Genomic DNA, 20,414 nt, shown 5'->3' on the forward strand with positions numbered 1-20,414 from the left:
TGAATGAGAAAAATGTAAATCGTCTTTAAAGAAACACTATTTAATGAACTAGAAATGTGGGGAATCTAAACCCAAATCTGTTTTGCTGAAATGGAATTTTCTTTAGACTTGCAAAAAAGTTTAGTGTAATTGAAGTCCATCTCCCTTCTACCCTCCTCACAACAACTAACACTTTGTATGGAGTGCTGATCCTTTGCTTATTTTGGTACTCTATAAAGTTATATAGTCTTAAACTGAAATATAAGAGCTTACACTTACTATGTGGTTGTAAAGCTTGTATTTTAATTCAAAAGTCTGAGATGTTTTGTTTTAAATAATTCAGTGTATGGTGTTTAAAAAAAAAAAAAAAAAAAAAGCCACACATGAGAGGAAGTGCTTCAACACTTGAAAGAGGAGTATATTTCTACTACAAATACTCCTATATGAAAAAAGCTGTTGTGCTAAGTTCAGCAATATCTGCTGCCTGTGTTCCGAGGTACAGAATTCAAAAAAGCTTGCACCTAAGCGCCGCTGAGGCACGCGTGGTTCAGAGAGGTGATGCACAACTCTGAACTGCTTCCCCGCTCCCTCGCAGCAGAGCAGAGGCCATCGCCTGCCTGGGTCCACCCGCAAACTCCGTTTAGTTCTGATTATTCCTAGAGAAGGGATTGATTTTGCCATGTGAAAACGGCTTGTATAGAAAAGCCTTTACCTAGAAAATCACTAATACTAAAACACTTAAATTTGCAGTTTGTGTTTAAAAAAGGCAATAGAAAACTTAGCTGATGGCTACAGAAATGTGAGGAAAGCACAGCTGTACGTTACCAAAATGAGAGGGCTGAGCCATCTGTCTTGTTGAGTAACTTCTTGCCGCTTATTAAAGACTTGTTTACATCAGGAAAAGAACCGGCGTTGCAGCAGCCGCGCTGCTGGCAGTGGCGGTGCAGACGCTAGTGACGTACCGCGTGGGTTTGGGGGTTGCGTTCGGTTTATTTTTTCCTGATGGAGTACAAACTGGGTTTGCTTTTTTTCTCATTGAGGGGGTTTGTGGTGGTGGGTTTTTTTGTTTGTTTTGTTTTTTTCTAATGGAGTACAAACTCGGGGCTGGTTCAGTAGCAGTAGGAACGTGGCCTGTGATGTCGGTGCAGCAAGTGGCAGCAGCGTTGCTGCTGGGGATGCTCTCCTTGCAGCCCTGGCTGCCGAAGCTGCTTGCGTCTCCCATCTCGCAGCAGGTTGTAGCCGCCCCGCGTTGCGCGATGGGGCCGCGCGCGCTTAGCTGCAGGCTGGAGGCAGGTCTGTGCCGGGTATCTCGGGAGGAACTTCCCACTGAAAACAAAAAAATGCTCCAGTTGTATTTCTGCCTTTGCTGGTAGCAGTCGCTAGGATACACTGGGTGTAGGTGGAGGCGCGTCCCTGACGCACCGGGGTATCGGCGAGGGGCTGTGTCCTGGGCGCTCTGAGAGTAAATGGGCTTTGTAAACAGATGCTTTCCTGCGGGACGTCAGGGCCTGGCTTCTGTTCCGGGGTGCCCGACGGGATCCCCGTCCCCAAACCCTGGCTCTGCTCATGAGCTGGCCCTTCCCGCGTGCCGCATGGGGCGTGCTCCGCAATGCTGCGGCGCGCGTGTAGGAGCTCAGCGGCACCTGCACACGAGTTCGTTTCAGTGCCTATTGCAGAATAACTCTCGATCAGCAAAGACATTTTCAGAAATTCTGCTCAACTTTTCTGATAACAGAATAAATTAAACCCATGTTCTGGCAGTGCCATGTGCAGTCCATGCCACTTGCATAAAAAAAATTTCTTCATGGTGTAAGCCGCTAGGTTGGTTGTTTTTTTTTTTTTAAATCTCTTGCAACACTCTTGACCAGTGTTTTTAGTAGAAATAGATGATGAAGTAATCTTTTAAGATTCAGAGGTTTCCTTCTTCATGACCTTTTGGGAAACCAGGCCAGTGCTTTCTAAAAGTGCAACCTCAGACGAGGCCACAAGAAATCAAACTGAGTTACGGGGGGAGGTGAGGTGCTTCAGCACTTCTGCAGACGTTTAAGTGCCAGAGTTGGACTCTCCCGAGCAAAGAAGCGTGCGCGTACCGTAGTTGTGAGCTGGTGAGGCAGGAGTAAGTACGGCTGGAGCCGCCTCGGCCTGAAACGCTGTGGAGGATGGGGAGAGCTCCAGGATGTCAGAAAAAGCCGCTGCAAGGCAAGCGGAAACTCAGAAGAGCGGCTGTGTAACGCCGGCGTTAACAGCGGCGGCGGCGAAGTCAGAGCAGCGCCTCTCTCTGTCACGCACAGCTCACCTCGCCCTGGACAGGGCCAGCCCGTGGGGGTGGCGGGGGCAAGGCGGCCTCTCTATTTTAATAGCAGATTAGTGATGAGTTTTGTGCAGCTTTTCTCCTTTGCTGGGTGACCGAGGCAGGAACCGTGTCCTGCCGTGCAGCGGGCCTCGCCAGAGCTAGCTGCTGCAGGGAACCGGCTGAAACCGGGGCTTGGCCGGGAATCGATCTGCTTGTAGCTCTTGCCTTAGTTTGTCTTTCTGCCAGTACTGGGAGCAGCAGGAAGGTTCAGCAATGAATCAGCTGCTATGTAAACTCAGCTGTAGCTTAAAAAAAGATGCTAAATGCTTAACACGTTGTCAACATCAAAAGAGAAAAAACAGAGGCAAATGTAAAAAAACTTGTAATATAATTACTCATGTGGGTGACTTGATACACAAGTGTTACTTTAGAGCAAGGTTTTTGTTCTGTTTTCTGGTTTAGGCAATCTCCGATCTGCAGAGTAATTTTGGTCCTAAAAGTTACCAAAATCAAAACTATGGGGAAGACAGCTCAGCCAATTTTTCCCTCAAACTTTTTCATGCTCAAAAAATTTTTACGACTCTGCAGTCAAGGGCAGATGCAATTTACACTAAACAGTGACTCAGGGTTCTGCTGCCTGGTTAGCGCACAAGGATGGAAAGGGCACTCGTTTTTCTCAGTGTTGCTTCTCCCTTGGCTAGGATGCGGCGGCTGCTTACTAGGACACCTCTGATAACTAAGGTGGCATAAAAATGCAAGTATGCGTTTTCTGGTCTGAGCGTGGCCCTCGTTTATGTCACATCAGCCTACGTGAACTCTTCTGCCACTCTGCGCTCGGGAGGTTTCCCCCCAAGTTCTCACAAAAACTGGTTTGCCTCTGATGTGGGGAGGTCTCTGCTGGCGAGGAGCACTGATGGACCACGAGTTCTCAAATGGTGCTGATGCCCAAGAGAGTTGTAAAATAAAAAGGCCCAGAATAGTACCGAAGATCTCCCTGGACGTAAATGCAGGCTTAAAATACCAGTGATTGATTGTTTACGCTCGATTCCCTTCTTTAGTCTCCATGTAACCTATTCAGACACAGGCTAGAGCTAAGTTCAGGCTCTGCTGAACTTTCAGCTTTGTGGGGCTGTCGAGCAAGCAGATAAGATAAGCCCTTATATTATAAAAGGACTTTTGTCTTTGTGGTAAGAAGGTAGTAAGAGATGGGGGAGAGGAAATGAGTAAGCCTCATTGGAGGGATTTGCTGTGATATTTTTTTCTGAAAGAAATGACACTTGGGTTTTGCTCACATCGTGCTAAGAAACAAGATTCGGAAATAGCTGAGCTAGCAGAGGTGGGTCCACATGCAGCATCGCGTGCAGGTTGTGAGCTGCGCGGAGCTACGTACCCAAAGCCTGGCAGCTCCGCCTTGTGCCCGCTTCGTCTTCTCCGCTTCGTGCTCCCTGCTGCTGCCACAGCACCTGGGGTGCTGTGGGGCCTCCGGCCCAGCCTGGGAGCACTGCATCGGGGGAATGAATTCCTGAAAGCAAAATGGGATGTTATTGTGTGGGTGGTCCTCTGCACCCCGCTGGGCTTTTTCTGCCTCAGGTTTTTGTGGATTCTCCGTCTCTCAGTAGGTCGCAGAAATGTTGTTCGCAAGGCCCTCTGGAGATGTAGTCCAGCCTCCCGCTTGCAGGACTGGCACTCGTACTCAGGTCAGCCACAGCTTTCTCTAGCTGAAGCTCAAAAGCCTGCAAGGGTGGAAATTACACGACCTCTCCGGGCAACCTATCCCAGTGCTGCGCTGCCCTCGTAGTAAAACAGTTTGTCCTGTTGCCTGGTCGGAAGCTCCCAAGCCAGAGTTTGTGGCCATTGCCCCTGCCACATCACCTGCAACTATCAAAGAGGCGTTTGGCTCCATCTTTGTAACTGTCCTGCAGATAATATCAGGCAGTTATTAGGTCACCCCACAGCCTGCTCCTCCTCAGACTGAGTCCAGCTCCTTCCACCGTGTTTCCAGAGGACATGCGCTGGAGCTCACTGAACACCTTGGGAACCCTTCACTGGAGCCTCTGTGGCTTTTTGCCACCCTTGTTGACCAAGAGCCCCGAAGCCAGCAATACTGGACGCGCCGCTTCAGCAGTGTCACGTACCGAGGGAAAAGTGCGTCCCTTGATTTGCTGGCCACACGCTTCCCGAGGGAGCCCAGGCTGTCGGTTGCCTTATTTGCAGCGAGAACGCTCTCTTGGCCCGCGTGCAACTTGGCGTTCACTCTACGTCCTATCCTTTTCAGCAGGGCGGCTATTCAGCTAGCTGCTTCCCAGCCTCTAGTGTATGCTCTGTTATGCAAGCAGCTACCCTGCAATAATAATAATATTAATTAAAAAAAAAAGATGATAATTTATTAAATTGTTAAATAGTAAGCCAAGCATCTCAAAAAGGAATATCAGACATGAATGAATTGTGCAAGTTAGATGTCTTGTGTATTCCCCGTTTGCTCTGAGAGACCTCGGAGAAAGCGGCTGTGATAGCGCAATAAAAACTATTTCGGTACTTACGTATCAGAGAGCGCAACACTTAAACGTCACAAAGCGCATTTGGTTTCCAGCCCTAAGACGTTCCTTCAGTCATAGCTTTTGTATGAACTTGCCTGCCTCTTTTTTTACAAAGAGAGGGGAAGCATCTCCCGCGCGGAGCAGGGGCCACCGAGCGCCGTGCCGGCTGCCAGCGCTCGCGCCGACCGGCTGGCTCCCATACGCGGCTGCGGTAGGAGCTGCTCTCTCTGACAGAAAGGAGGCAGTGGAAAGAATTGCTGCGATGATCCAGCGCTCCGGCCCGCAGGGCAGCACGCTGAGCACAGCTCTGCTCGGCACGGAGGAAACGCCACGGTCTGCTCGGCGGTGGGGAAGAAGGTGGAGGCCAGGAGACGCTTCCAAAAATACAGTGTCTCCCCAGCTGCTGCCGGACATTCTCGGGAGGGGGCTGCTGCTACTGCTTCGGCACAGCCCTGGGATATTTATGTGCTTCCGCAGCCTGGCAGCTGGCCAGTCCTTTTTTATTTTTTTTCTTTAAGGAAACACCCGCGGAAGGGAAAGGAGACACTCCAACGGTTTATTTCGGCAGATCCTAGCACAGAAAATGAAGAGGAGAGAAGTTTTCAGGAATGAGCTCGGTTTTATAGATACTTACTGCCTTGAAAGGTGTATTATCCAGCAAGTACCAAGTATAAGGATCCTTCTCCAGTTCCAGAACAAACCAGTGAAAATTACACTGCTAAAAGCAACCAAATGGCTGGTGGGGGAAGGGAGGGAGTGCAGGGGTTCCTCCTTGAACGGTGGCTGTACCTGAAGCATCCCAGTTAGTGTGGATCCCACCGGAGGTCACCAGTAGATGGACGGTGTTGCTGATGCACCAGTAACGGGACGCCTCTGAATTTTGTGGGGTTTGCCGCCGTACCGGGAGTACGCGATTTAATAGAGGGCTGCGGTCGTCTGCGGCGTCTCACAGCCTTGCGGTCCTCAGAGCGTTCCTGAAGCGGGGGGAGCGCAGCCGCACGCCTGTCTCCACGCAGGCCTGCGCGCGGGGGCAGCCTGCCCTGGCTGGAGGGGAAGGCTGTCCCGAGGGTGCCCGCCCTGTCACCCCCTGCGATCTTCTCAAGGCGCGCCTCAGGTGGTCTCGAGAGCGCGCGTGTCGGGGATTGATAGAGGTGTACAAGCCGAGGTATGGTGTCTCCGGTAGAAGGATGAATGGAAATACAGAAAACGGTGAGTAGAAACGAATGGTGACTGGCTTTTGGGATGGAGAGGACCGTCGTGCTTGTTCGCGGGGCCAAGAAGCCCTCTGCAGTAGTGGTTCGAGGGGACTTCGTGAGGTTTAGGAAGAAAAGGCTGAGCTCTTTTTATCCATCTGGGAGCCTGGGGAGGCGGTTACTGAAGAACACGGCACTTGGATACCATCAGAGCTGAGACACCGAGTCAAACAGGTTCTGTCACGGCCTCCCAATGCTGCCTCAGGGTGACCCTCGAGGGCCTTCAGTGTTGGATGGATGCGTTCTAAGCACAGCACGTGATACTCACTGGTAGTTCCAGGTTTCTCCGTGGGGCCTGAGCGGAGTAACAGCCCCTCTATTTTGAGGAACAGCCCGTTAAAAATTTTTTTCCTCTATATTTGCTCTGTGAAGGACTCGTGCAACAGCCGTCTGTGATAATGTTATCTGCCCAATAATAAATCAGTTACTGGCTTTACATCTTCAGCGATGTTGCTACTATCTCATCCAGAGCCTGAATGTTTCCTGACAGGGAAAGGGGTGTTACCTTCCCTGTAATTGCTTAAATAACGTACCCCAAATGTTCTGTTGGCGGGAATTGCGAGTACCCCGGCTGCGAATTTGCTCAGGAGAAGGAGCCATGGGCAAATGGGGTGGGTGGATCTCTCACCCCATTTCCGCAGCATCTGAGCAAAGCGTCACAGAGATGAGGTGGTGCGGAAAAATTTCTCACTGGGTTTGGCCACCTGGCAAAGGTAAAGGGGGCAAGAACTCTGGACCTGAATGATGGAGAGCGTGAATATCAGCCAGGGTTGTACAGCTTGTAGGTGAACTCTGAAAACCTGTCATGCATGTGTATGTGGGCTTGAAGCCCAAGAAGTCTCACGGATATATGCACACCGTGACCACCAGCGCTGATCACAGGCCATTTGCCACCAACAGGAGAGACGAGGATCTTGTCCGGGGAGAGAAGCCACCTTGGCTGAGAGCGCACCTGCTGCTTTTTGTAACAGCATTTGACAAAATAAGCAAGGCGTTTAAAAAATGAGCAAAGCGCGTGTTTTGTTCTCTTCAGAGCATGAAGACAGAGCAGGGGAATCTTTGGTTCTGTTAAACAGATCACCACAATATACGGGCTGGGTATTTTTGGAGCTGCGGCCAGTCTGAAGAAAAAGAGCCCTGCAGCGGTAAGTGCCTGCTCCGACGGTACGTGCCACGTCCTGCCAGCGGGCTCCTGGCACGTTCAGGAAGGCTGAGGGCTGTGACGCACTCTTGCTCACGACAGATGACAGAAGCTGGAAGGATTACAATATCCTCCTCAGAACGAACTGCTCTTAATCTTTACAACAAGAAGATACAGGGATGCCGCGGCCTATTCCCACAGGAACAGGCAGACTATGAGCCCAGGCAGAAAAAAATAGAGAGCGTGTGAAAACGTGGGGGCCTACAAATAGTCTTAGGGTTTTGGTGGCCATGAACAAAAGCCTGTGTTTTACTCACGTTGTCTCATCCAAGGCTTTACCTTCTCTTTTCTTCTGTTCATCAGCTCGCTTCTCCGCCCCCATTTGAGGGTTTAACAGCCATGCTTGGTTAGTGTAATATTTTCATTTTAAGCGTCAGAAGGATGTACGTTCCAAGGCCTTGAGTCACGTTAACTAAAACTCAGCCCCACTTCTGACATTTAATTAGTTCTTGTTTCTTCAAATTAAAAAAATCATCAAAAGATCATCTTATTGATCATATGGACATACTGTAAAGACTTTGTTTTGATCAGTTTTTCAAGGCAATAACGTATTTGTTTCAAACTTTAAATGGAGCAAACCAAACAACTTTCACTGCTAACCACTGACCTCTTGAGCTAAACGCCTGGACAGAGGAATGGGAGAAGTATGGGAATTAGTCTAAGCTGGAGAAAATCTTCCACTTGGGAGTTCATTACAACAGAGTTCACACAGTACTTCATTGTTACCTGGGTTGCTCACACCAGCAATAACAAATGTACTTCTCCCCCACTCCCCCCAAAAAAAACACCCTACCAAAAGCCAGACTCATTTGTTGATGACAGGAGGCGACCTTTCCTTTGCAGCTCTCGAGGACTTGGAGGGGGTGGCGGTGACACACAAAGTAGCCTGGAAGCCTGCAAAACGCAGCGAGAAGGCCACGCCAACACCGCCTCCCAAAAATCTCTGCTTGGGTGAAGACGTACATGAGGAGTTTGAGATGACAGCTTTAGCTGCCTCTGCTGTCAGCTTCAAAAAAGCTCTTGGTTTCTGAGCCTGTCGCCATCGTCGATGGCTGAAGCGTTCCATCGGCTTTAGTGAAAGGCACGGAAGGGCAGAGGCGATCCGATGGCAGGCACCCCCAGTGACGGAGCTGGCAACTAACCTCAGGCTGCCGCGTTCCCGCCTGCGGCCTTGGCAGCGACCTTCCTTCCCGAAAGGCTGGGAGGGCGCGCGCCCGGGCGCCGCGCGCTCTGCTCGCCGTCGGGAGCCCCGCGTCCGCGCTCCTGCGGCGAGCGCGGAGAGCGAGGTGCGGAAGAGCGAACGGGGCCATAAACCCATCTATTTATTTTGGTGGTGGTTTAGATGGCTTTAAGGGAAGACTTTACCAACTTCGGGGATAAAAACTAAGCGCGCTTGTCAGTCACCGTTTAGCGACCACGTAACGTAACCATCAGTAAAATAAAAAAGATTTTAGCAACTTTATAGCTTAAAGTTGCGATACTTCATTCTCTCCTTTTTAAGGCCCATTCAGAGGGTTGCAAACCAAACACCTTCAAAATTACTATTTCTCTTCTTTTCCAGTAACTGTCCTGTACGTTTTAACCCGAGGAATATTTTGAACCTCGATAAAGCAAGAACTATCACATCTGTCATTTGCAGCAATACTTGAAATAAAGATATCAAGTCCAATAATAAAACACAGATGCACGCTATGTGTTCCGAACAATGACTTAGATTAAAAAAATTTGCATTAACGGGGATACAGCTCACTAATTTAAAAAAGTTAGGAAATTGCTTTCAAATGTTTACTTCTATGAAGTTACTACAATTTTTATTTTCTTGTGAATGCATCCTAATTTACAACAACTAATAGCTTTAAGATTTTCGGTTTTGTCCTGTCCCTCACACATTCAACAGGGGTTTGTAACCCATCAGTCATTTTCAATCCGCTTCCCACAGCTGGCGCAGGAGCTGCCGCGGCCGGCGCTTCGAGGAATGATGTCAGGCGGTTTCCCCTGTACGTTTAACCGCCCGCATTCTTCCCTCTGCCATTGCGGACTCTCCCCTTTCACACCAACCGAGCCCAGCTCCCAGCTCCCTTCTCTCACTCTCCCCGCCCCCTTCAGCAAAGGCTCTGGCTTTTGCTTAGCTCCATTCCACCTCCACTTTTACTAGATAACAAAGCTCAAATGCGTCGGCCAGCACAGCGCCTCTTTCCCCCTTTTTCTGTTAGCATCTGGCATACTCATTTTACATTTTGCACAGCGAGGCAGAAGTATTAGATCGGTTACCTACGCAGTGCAGATTCATCTAGAGTTTCATAGCTATTGGCCAGAATTGCTAATGCTGTAGTTAAGCTGCTATTGAGCTAATATCCTTAAATGCAGTGGCTTAAACCAAGGCCAATTAACACTGGAGAGGATCTAATGCTGCCGTTTTCCCCAGACTTTTTAATTTACACAGTATCACGATGCTTCTGCTTTTTCCTCGATGTAGTCACAGTACTCATGCATTTTGCAGGATGCCATTATGCACGGGCAAACTTCTTTCCTATCAGTACAAAACAGCATTCTCTTCTTTCTCTGCATCTGCTCTTCGCCAAAGAGTAAATTTTCATCTGCATGCTTTTGTCTCCTCGCTCCCCTGCTGAACTACAACCTCACAGCCCAAAGACCCCCTGCTTAGGCTGCAGTTCCTTTTCTTAGGTCAGATAGGAAAGAACTCAACCATGTATTAAAATAGGAGCTTGCAAAGTCCTTGCTCACGGCTCGCTCCATTTCCCGCTGCCGCTCCAAGGGCTTTACAAGGCAACACCTCCCACCCCCTCAGCACAGAACCAGGGGAGACATTTTGCTTTTCTGAACTAAGAGTTAGCTACCAGTTAACTTCTGAGTTTAGATTTTGCAGAGAGGACAGAAAGCGTTTCATTGCGCTAACCCAAGTTTTCTGGAGACTTTTTATATAAAACTATTGAACTGAAGGTCCTCCATAAATTTTATCTTTATTGTTTCCTCCAGAAGAAATGGAAGGAATAGAGGGAAAAAAAGGAAAGAGAGTACACAGGTTTGTTTTCTTCTTGTAAGAGGCTAATCCACAGAGGGTAAAAATTCAATTACCTCACTGTAAATAGCACATTTGTTGAGTGCTTTCGCGTATATTTCCAAATTAAATAAGTAGAGCAATGCTGCTGTGTACATCTGGGTTCCCAAAACTTCCCAAACTTCCCCACACCTACTTGAGTCGACATTGGATCGCAAACTCTCTCAGGCTAGAGTATGGGGTGGGGGGAAAGGACTATTTTTGCTCAGTGAATGCCTTTAGACCAAGAAGTGCTTACAGCATAATATACTATAAATCATTTTGTGAAAAAAGTAAGTAAGTACATTGTGTCACTGGTGCAGACAGAAGCAAGCAAGGAATATTAAGCCATCACTCGTCTTTTTACCCATATGCAATGAGATCTAACGCTGTATTTCCAAATAAGATGGTTTCCTTGAAATTATATAGTGATATTTCTTTTAACTGAAAATATATGTGTAATATACAAGTAGAACATGCCTGTTTTTAAAAAAAAAACTACTGACCATTGCTACTTACAAATAACGTAAATTATTATTCTACCAATTGTAAGGAAATGTCTTAAATAGAAGAGCAAGATTTTTAATCAAGTAAAAAGATTACTTACATAGCTTAGACTGCTTCTGAAGTGTGATTTTATTCTCAGTTTCGCACAAACAGAACAAAAATGGAAATCCTTCAACTTCACAGTGTATATAAATTATCTGAAGTTATTCTGCAGCTGAAATCTTACAAGGGCTACTGATATCACCCACCTTGCACAAGCAAAGCCTTCACCTACTGTTCAAGTATTCCTGTTTTACAAACAGCACAATTAACAGTAGCACCGAAGGATACATTTACAGAGAACAGCTAATGAAAATATTTTCCTGTATTTAAATGAGATGTAATTACAACTTTGCTAAAATGAACCATTCTGTTTATAATGGAAGTTAAAGCAGTCCCAAAACACTGCCATTAATCCTCCGAGGCCCTGTAACAGAACACATCAGCTCCCAGATGTTTAACAGGAAGTCATTCCTAACTGTGTACATAGTCATATACACACATACATACATACATGAAACAAAGAAAGGCTTGTATATTGACTTTACAGATTCGCTATGATTTTCTTGCTCGGATTTGCTAGGAAAATCAGCATGATTTATCAGTTTTAGGCACCTCACACATTTACAGGGCAGACTGCCATTTTTGGACCACCTTCTCCCAAAGCTGTATTAGACCACAGATTCCTCTAGAGCAGACTATGAATCGCTTCTTTCATTGCCAGTCTGTTTTCTTTCTGGATCAAGGGAACTGCCTTCAAATAAAATTTTGTTTCTCATTCCTTCTTTAAGCATTCTTTGCCGGATTCTGTGTTGGGCCAAATTGTACCTGCAGTAAAACCTAGAGGAGGGATGAAAAGAAAATACGATTCCCTGCCTTATACGAGTGACAGTATCAAATCAGAGTTATTCAGCCCGTTGAAAAGTTGAAATCACATAAAATAATGCTGGTAAAATTCATTATGAAATGATGCATAATGAAAATACTAGAGTAACTGCTGTTTCTTTAAGGCAAACATTATGCAGCCACTGAGGAGCAGGATATACCAGTCCAATGGAAAATGCTAATTTCTATAATTTGGATCTCAATTTCATGACCATTTAGTATGCTGCCTTTATAATTAGGACAGAAGGATAGCATATGTGAAGGAAAAAAGAAAGAATTAAGAAAGACTGAAATAACTGGGTGGTTTGATCTCTTAGGATTCAAGAAACCATAGGAAGTTTTTTTTTTAATATTAACATAAAAATTCAAAGGCATTGTACTCTTTTCCTTCAAAAAAAAGAAATATTTCAGGGAGAAGGAAGAGGATGCTTTGCTACGCAAGTTTTTTTATGGAGTTTCAAAAACAGTGTGAAAGGTCACACAGGGATCATGTTGTACAAAGCAGCCAACATACGTCTGTCAAAATTCAAGAAGCGTTTTACATACCAGTATCCTAACATTGTGCAAATAAAGCCACCAACTGCAAAGTCACAAGATCTTCTCACTCTACCTGAAAGAAAAACAAAAGTCCTCCAAAAAATTAGAGAAAAAACCTTGGATGACTTCCCATTATTAATAAAACCTAACCACAAACAGGAATTAATTTTTCCTTGCAAATAAATATATAAAACCCAGAAGGAATAAGTACTTACTAGTTGCTACAAAATGTCCAAGACCGACAACTAAAGATCCCAGGGAGCCATAGAGCACCGATTCTCGTGCACATGGGACACTTTTAACATCAAGAAATCCTAGGAGTTTAAAGGACTGTAAGAAAAAAAAACAAACATACCATAAATTTAAAAAATTACTTTTGTAGAAGTCTATGATGCCAACTCCATTGTAAAACTGACTTGTTATCTTAGAGGTCAAAAATAAACACTTGAGGATTTCCTACTTCCAGGGTTATATCTGAGCAAAAGTGAACATAGACAGCTCTATCAGGAATGGTTTCGGAAGAGTTAACTATTGATATAGGTGACATCATTTCATACAAACCTATTGATCCTTCCTTTCTATTGAACATTATAAAAGAACTATCCCATTTTTTCCTTTACATTCCTCAAACAAGGAAGGGAGAAAACCCTTAAGAATCCAGGATCTTTGTTCAAAACCAACACACATCACAACAAACAGGTAAGGTTACAATCAATTATGCAGTTAGTTATGCCATGTAATTTTAATATCTGAAAAGGCAGATGTGGTTAAAAAAAAGTGAAATTACTGGAGAATGTGCATGTAGTAGAGAACCTTATACCAAACACTCAATAAAAACATTTATAAACCAGTAATTTTTAACCTAATCCTATGTATAGGCAGTGGCTGTGCACAGAAATTCTTCTACATACAACACGTAAGTTTCTAAATGAACCTACTGGTAAAAATTTTTCAAATTATTTCATACTGTGCCTCACATTTATAACCTACTCTAGCTTATATCTATCAGTTTTCTATTTAATTTTCAAAAGTGGTAATTACATGTGGCATTCATAAACCCAACTGTGAACAGACAACTATGTTTTTCATTTCAGAGATGCCTACACTGGCTTCTGCATAACCCAAGTCTTCTAACTGGAATACAACTCATGTTTCCCACCTGACAAACATCCTTGCAAATGCATGTTGGCGCCACAAGCAGGAGTGACAAAAAGGCCTCAAGATGACACGGGTCAGGGTTAAGGCGCCTGCACTGTAGTAACACCTGCAGATCTTTCTGCTATTAATTATTTTGTTAGGGATGGTGTGAGAATTTATCTTCATTCTATTGTGTTTAAATCCTTACACCATTAAATACCACGTGTGCAACTCTATCAACTAAAATCTTGAAAGATGATTTTTAAATGGCGTCAATTTTTTGTAAAGCTATTCTACTTGGACAAAGTAGATTTTGAAGATGGACTATTACAGTCAATGCTTTGTGGAAGGCTGACAGCTCTGTGAGACAAGTCATTGTGCAACACGCCTGACTGCAGCAACAGGGATGGCAAGCATCTGACAACAGCTGGATTTGTACGCAAGTATGGAAATCCCCATCAATTATTTTATCTACGTTGCCTACGGACGACCATCAGCTGTTTCCACATAACCCCTGTGTGCAAATGAGACAAAAAGGACTTGGTCTATGTTGGTCTAGTCTCCTAACAAGTCATTTCAAGTACTCTCATATGGAAGAAGTCACTTGATATGTTGCTGTTGTTGACTAAGAAGGCATCCCCGCTACATCCATGCAGCATGATGCATCCTTTTAAAATAGTACTTCACCTGTTGCCATACTTGAAATCACTTGTTATGACTCTGACCACTGCTAACCGCTGGCGTTACGAAGGCTCAAGTGTCACGACAGCATGTCACCCACGAAGAGAAAGCCCCGCAGAGGGGTCCGTGGAAAAACACACACACAGAAAGCCACCCCACCCCACCCCGCCCCGCCCCGCCCGCCGGCCCTGCGCGGCCTCAGCCCTGCCGCCCGCTTCCACGTATTGTGCCCTCCGGAGCAACACCGGCGGGGGCTCACAGCCCGTGTGCGATGCCCGCCCTGTCCCCAGCGCGGGGCTTTCGCGGGCGCTGAGGCGCGGGGAGCCGGGCGCCGGCACGGCGGCGGCACAGCTCCTCCTCCTCCTCCTCCTCCTCCTCCCAGCGCCCGGCTGCGCTCCAGCGGGGCGGGCGCTGAAACGCTGACACGCGTGAAAGGCTCCGGGCGCCGCCGGCCTCCCCGCTCCGTGGGGATTACAGACCCGGCCCGGCCGCGCCGCCCGCAGCGCGAAGCCCAGCCGGGCCAGGCGGGACCGTACGGGCACGGCTCCCGCAGCCGCCCCCTCCAGCCGGGGGTTGGCGGGGAGGGAGCAGCGCCCCGCTCGCTGCGGTGAGGGGGCGGGAAGGGCCCCTCGCCGCCGCCGCCGCCCCCCCCGCCCTCCGCTACCTTCCTCGGCTCAGAGTCGCCCTCGTCCGCCATGATGCGACAGCGCCGTCCGCGGCCTGCGCCCCCTCCCCCGCCGCGCACCAGCGAGGCCGGGCAACGGCCGGGTAGAGAAGGCAAAGAGGAGGGGCCGCTCTACCCGGCCCGGCCCGCCCCGTCTCTATGGTGCCCGCGGGGGGCGGGGGCGGGCGAGCGCGCCGGCGCCATTTTAGGTCTGGCGCTCAGATTCCAGCAAAATCCTTTGTTCAGTGAAATGGGTCACGGAGCAGGGCGCGCGCGCGCACGCACGCACGCACGCGGGGGCGGGAGGGAGGGAGGGCGACGCTGGCGCTCAGCCCGCGCCCTCCCTCCCCCCGCCCCCCCCAGCTCCAGGCGCGCGCCGCCGGCGGGCGCGGGCGGCGGCAGTTGCGGCGCGCGGCGGCCCCGGCGCGGCCGGGCGGTTGGCGGCGGCGGCGGCCGGAGGGCCCAGCGCCACGCAGGCTGTGGGCCAGGGCGGGCCGGCCCCTCCCTGCCCGCGCCGCCCGCCGCCGCGGGTTTCAGTTTGCTGTTCTGCAGCGCCGGCAGCCTCACGAGGCCGCTGCCATGTCACTCGTGTCCGCGGCCCTTCATGCCTAGGGAGAGCGGCACGCGTCCTCCATATGCCTCCCTGTCGCTGTCTGGGTCGCGGCGCTCCTTGCCATGGAGCAGGGTGTTGAGGACGGGCTTAAAACCAACTCCCTGCTCAGTGGCGTACCATAAATCCTTGAAGAGAGGCCCTGCTGCAGTCTGGCGGCCTGATGGCCTAGGCCCCAGCCTGTCTGGGCTGAGTTATTAAAAGCTAAAACAGAAATAAGGGGACTAGGACATGTAAACACGCTCAGTGAGTAGCGCCTAGTGGGAGAAGGAGGTTATGGGAACCGTGACGGGGTGTAGAGGCCTGAACAATACCGACATCGCGGGGAGGGGGGAGGTTATTTTCGGTGTCTGCAGGATACGACCCAGAGTGCTGGAATGGGCTGAGGAAAAGATGACGTGCAACTGCGAGAAAAGTACCCTGGTGGCAGGGGGAAGGAGGTGCAGGAAGAATTGTTTCTTTTAGGAAGAACTGTTTCAAAAGAAGTGCTCTTGAAGATGATCTCGTGTGGGACATTCACAACTAAATTAGAACACTAGTGGGTTCAGTAGGGCTAAGTCCTGCTGCCTTGCCAACATGATTTGCTACAAGGGCTGGACCAACCTTTGATTAAACCCTTGGTACAGCTGGCCCAGCAGAGGCACATCCCAGAGTGTCTTCCCTCGTATCCTGCCAGTGTGTCCTGCGGGGAAGGTGGCTGAGCAAGAGCCTGGCCTATACGCCTTCCTCCATCAACAGGGATGCTATGCCATTTCTGGAAGCCGGGCACCTTGTGTATACATTTGGGATTGCTGCCTTGGTTTTCTGACTGTAAAGGACACGACTCACATAGAAAGATACTTCTTTCCTTAATGACATGATCTGGAGCTGGAGACTCTTGATGGAAGCGGCTCGATTTTATCCATCATAGTGTGCTGGCTGACACTCGTTCTCAGCAGTTTGAACTTTTCCTATATTTATGCAGTCCTTAATTTTTATTAGTGTTGATCAAGAAGGCATAGCATCCTTTGCTGTGAAGCTGCATGCTTGTCCGCACCACCCTGAAATTGCCAGCTTGGGAAGGGTTTGGACTGGTCTTCGTCAGCAATCCTTGTTCTGTCCTGTCCCCCTTCACGCCCGTGTTTAAAGGTCAGGCCAGGCAAAACTCTTGTCAGTCCAGCAGCGGGAAGGAGGCCACCGTGTACAGGACACAGGGCTGCAGACCAAAGGCACTCCTGCCACACAGTGCAGACAGGAACCTGGCTTAGTGACTTCTCCAGTGCTTATTTCCTTCATCACCCAGAACACTCTCTTCAGGGGTCTGAACCTGCATACAAGGATCTCGTCACTTCTGAAACAATTCAGGCTGTACTCCCTAGAAGAAGGAAGCCATCACACAAATGTGGAATTTCCTGCCTTTAGCACCTCTTGGCCAGGTAAGTTACTCCTATACCATAAGCTGTTTATGTAGCCTTGTGGAGAAGCAAGCACCTGCAAAAGATGTGACAGCCTGTCCTAAGAAATACATTTAAGAGGCGGTATGAATGATACCCACTTTAGGTTGATGGCTACCATAGACCTTCTAGATAACTAACCTTCAGTGAGATAAATTCAGCATCTCCGTAAGGGTTGCATGCTCTGCCCAGGTAGTTTGCAAAGGCTCTCCTCCTGGTCTGTCCGTAGCAGTTGTTACTGGCAAGCGGGGGCTGCTCTGTCTGCTGGTATCAAACCACTCTCTGCTTTGCCATTCAGCTCCACACACAGCTTAAACTGCTCCAGGGTGGGCTGCAGACACCAGAGGTGGCCCAGGCCTTCCTCTTCTTTGCTGTGCAATCCTGCCTTCTCCTTTGTACCGCCAGCTCTGCCACCTGAGGCAGCTGAAAATTAACACTACACAAAAAGCTGTTTCCTGGCCACTGGGAGGGGAGAAGCACGCTGGTCTTTTGAGAGCAGTGCAGATTTAGATCAAGGGCCTCAAGAAGTCCCTCTGTTGCAGATGTTGTTTGGTCGGTAGCAGGCCATCAGGTTCCTGGGCTAGTAGTTGAGGCGTGCCTCAAGACAAATTTTGGAGATGTCCAGCGGGACTTTTTATCTGTCTTCATGGCCACCCTGAAGCTAGTTAAAGAGCAGTCAAGCAATTGCTTGTGGTGACCATGTGCCATTTTGTAAGCTGTGAAAGCAAGGGGTACTTAGAATTGCCAGAAGTTGGGAAAGAGGATGGTTTTTCCACTCACGTCCTCAGTTGTCATGAGGGTGTTTCTCCTTCAGGAGGAGGACAGGATGTTATCGGATGCAAGTGTGTAGGAGTTATGTATTTTGATAGCTTTGTGGTGGTAAATATTTATTATGATGGCTGTAGAGATACTGTGCAGTAGGTTATGTTGGAGTAGCCACCCTTGTGGGGACAGGGCAGGCACAAAGAACGTGTGCAAGCTGCTGTTGCCAAGGCCGTCAGCAACCACGCTCGTGCAATTGAATAAAAAAAATTACACTTTTTTTCCCTGAGCATTAATGCTAATGCAAATTAAATTTTAACTGCAAGACAGTTTTATTCTGGGTTGGCTTTGCTGATCGTTTCTGTAGGCTGGCTTTGCCTAACTTGTTCCTAACTGCCGGTACAAATGATCTTTTCAGCTGCAACACATAAGAGATGTTAATTCAACGTACTCCTCTAAAAGCCAAGGAAACAAGGGCAGGCTTCTAATGGCTTTTTTTCTTCTGCCAGATCTTTTATTCTGTTTATCTTACTCAGGCACCTGATTCAAAAAGAAAGAGGGGTTTATATTAAAAAAGAAGGCTTATATAAAACATAACGCTTATAATTGCAGCTATACTGTTAGATGTAGAGCTACATGTAGAATTTCCTGACTTAGTAGCAGTTGGACAAATTTACTGACTTAGTAGCAAAAAGGATGCTTCTGACTAAAAATGGAACAGGGTTTTTCTTAATTAACCAAAATTTTTCATATAATGTAAATGACTTTTATTTTGTCTATAAAGCATGTCTTGAATGTATTAGCGACAAATACCGACAGACACTAAGCTTGCTTGTACGTCACTGTAATCCACTTCAAGCAGATGATGGTAGTACTTATTTCTGCCATTTTTTGGTCCATTTTTTTAAGTTGCAACTTTGTAAGATGTAGAACTTGTTTTCTGGAATTGAAGACGTTAGGAGATACATGCTATTTCTGAAAGAAATCTGAATAATAATTACCTAGCAACCATAGCGTTACAGAAACAGGAGTGTGGAAGGAAAGTCTGCTCTTGCCTCACAGCTACTTTACTTAGGCCCATTTCATTCCTGATGTGTTTCTCTAACTTTCTTTTAAAACTTCCCCTACCATTTCACGTCTTCATTTTTCAAGGTACAGTACCTGTCCTGAGGTTTCTATCACGAACAGTGTGGAGGGGGGTTATTATGAACTCTGAGCCTCATGTTCCACGGCTGTCATATGAATGTGTCAGGCTTAAACTTTATTAATGCCTGAGGGAAAACTGGAGACTAGAACTAATAAGATATTTGTATGGTAATTGTTTCTTTTGGGATGTGGTTTCTGAGAATTCATAACAAACTGAAGAGGGTTGCGCCAGTAAGAAATTTATTTAGAAATAAGCTACTTAAACAGCACAACGGAACTAGAAAATTCATAGGGGAAAAAAAATAAAATCTGTTGAAGGCTATTAAATGTTCAGGCACCCTCTCAGGCATAAGAATTCCCTGAGCACAAGTCACTGGAGGCTGCAAGGGTATTCTGAGGAAGTGTCACGGTGTGCTTCTCCTGTCCTTACACTTTTCCCTATATATTCAACACTAGCTAAATTAACTTTTTGCATTACTCACTGTGGCTCTTGCATTTTTGCCAAGATTAGGTTAAGGCCCAGAGAAGGGACAGAACCTTCTCATTGCATTAATGTGCTATGGTCTGGACCACGGGTTCATTTTTAACACAGACAGTGATATAATGCTGTCACTGAACTGAAGGGTAAGAGAGGAGAGAAGTGGTGTGCCAGGAGCCACTTTGGTGATGTGTTTTGCATGCAATGTGCCATTAAAGTAGATGTATAATTAGGAGCATACAGGGAAAGAGGAGTCACATTCAAGGAGCAGAGCATATCAAAGTAGACACTCAAATCAGACAACTGGGAAGGATGTCCAGAAAGGGTGACATGTATCAACTAGAAAAAAAAAATGGTGCATCAGGTAGATCTCATATCTTGGTTTTTGGTTTTGGATTTTGGTTTTTTTTTTCTTCTTCTTTTCTTCTTTTCTTTTTTTGGGGGGGGAGGGTAAGGGTTTGGGGGTTTTGATTTTAGTTTTGTAATCAAGTACTGAACATTTTAGAGCAGGTTTCACTGACGTATCCCCACGCCACCTTGTCTGGTGACATGGCTGTCCGCTAGCACCCTGCCAGATGCAGCGTGTTTTGTTCTACTGGAAGTAACAGTATACTCCTAAGACAGCCGCCATCCAAAATACATCAAGAGATCCAGAGAAGTCAGGGTATATTTTTTCATCAGGCTACAAGGGCTGGTTTCAGTATGCTAGGGCAGGATCTCCTATACAAAATAGCCCACCTTTGGCAAGGGGCAAAGGAAGGAAAGCTTATGGCTTCAGAAGGATCTCGTAAGAAACAGCCAGTCTGCAAGGCTGAGATTTGAGAGATCAAAGTCGAGCACAACATATTATTTCCAAACAGTTGTTCCAGATTTGCAGGCACCTCAGGTGTCCCGCTGCGGTGTCCAGGTTCCCTGGCAAGAGTTCAAGGTTTTTCTCGTTCAGTGACAGGAATGACTTCATGTCCTGCACACTGAGAGCGTTAATTTAGCATATAAATATTTCTGTATCTGATACAGTTTCTGTTGCTCTCTGAGAAGGATCAGAGATTAAAAATACTTCATATCTTGTGGCTGCTCTTTTCAGATTCAGTATTTTTTACTCTTTTCCTGATACCACGCTGTGACCTGGCCTCAAGGCTGAGTCAGTCTGTTGGTGACTGGCTACCAAGGGCTGTGACCTTCTGTCGGATTTTGATTTTGGAGGATCCTAGTTT

The 20,414-nt window shown here is 47.3% G+C and overlaps 1 protein-coding gene and 1 long non-coding RNA gene across 2 annotated transcripts; both read right to left on the reverse strand.

Moving 5' to 3' along the window:
• Positions 1-300: 300 nt before the first annotated feature.
• On the reverse strand, positions 301-5,226 carry LOC309587868. Its single transcript, XR_014227612.1, has 4 exons — positions 4,813-5,226; positions 4,408-4,613; positions 3,663-3,794; positions 301-1,305 (listed from the first exon to the last, which is right to left on the reverse strand). It is a non-coding gene; the product is annotated as an uncharacterized lncRNA (long non-coding RNA).
• A 5,026-nt stretch (positions 5,227-10,252) lies between these two features.
• COX20 (cytochrome c oxidase assembly factor COX20) lies at positions 10,253-15,020 on the reverse strand. Its single transcript, XM_082306262.1, has 4 exons — positions 14,772-15,020; positions 12,505-12,619; positions 12,299-12,362; positions 10,253-11,707 (listed from the first exon to the last, which is right to left on the reverse strand). The coding sequence occupies exons 1-4, from the start codon at positions 14,802-14,804 to the stop codon at positions 11,566-11,568; spliced, it is 354 nt and encodes a 117-aa protein (XP_082162388.1). The 5' UTR covers positions 14,805-15,020; the 3' UTR covers positions 10,253-11,565.
• Positions 15,021-20,414: the final 5,394 nt, after the last annotated feature.

Source organism: Platalea leucorodia (assembly GCF_965183815.1).
Source record: "Platalea leucorodia genome assembly, chromosome: 3".
In the NCBI taxonomy this organism is placed as follows: domain Eukaryota; kingdom Metazoa; phylum Chordata; class Aves; order Pelecaniformes; family Threskiornithidae; genus Platalea; species Platalea leucorodia.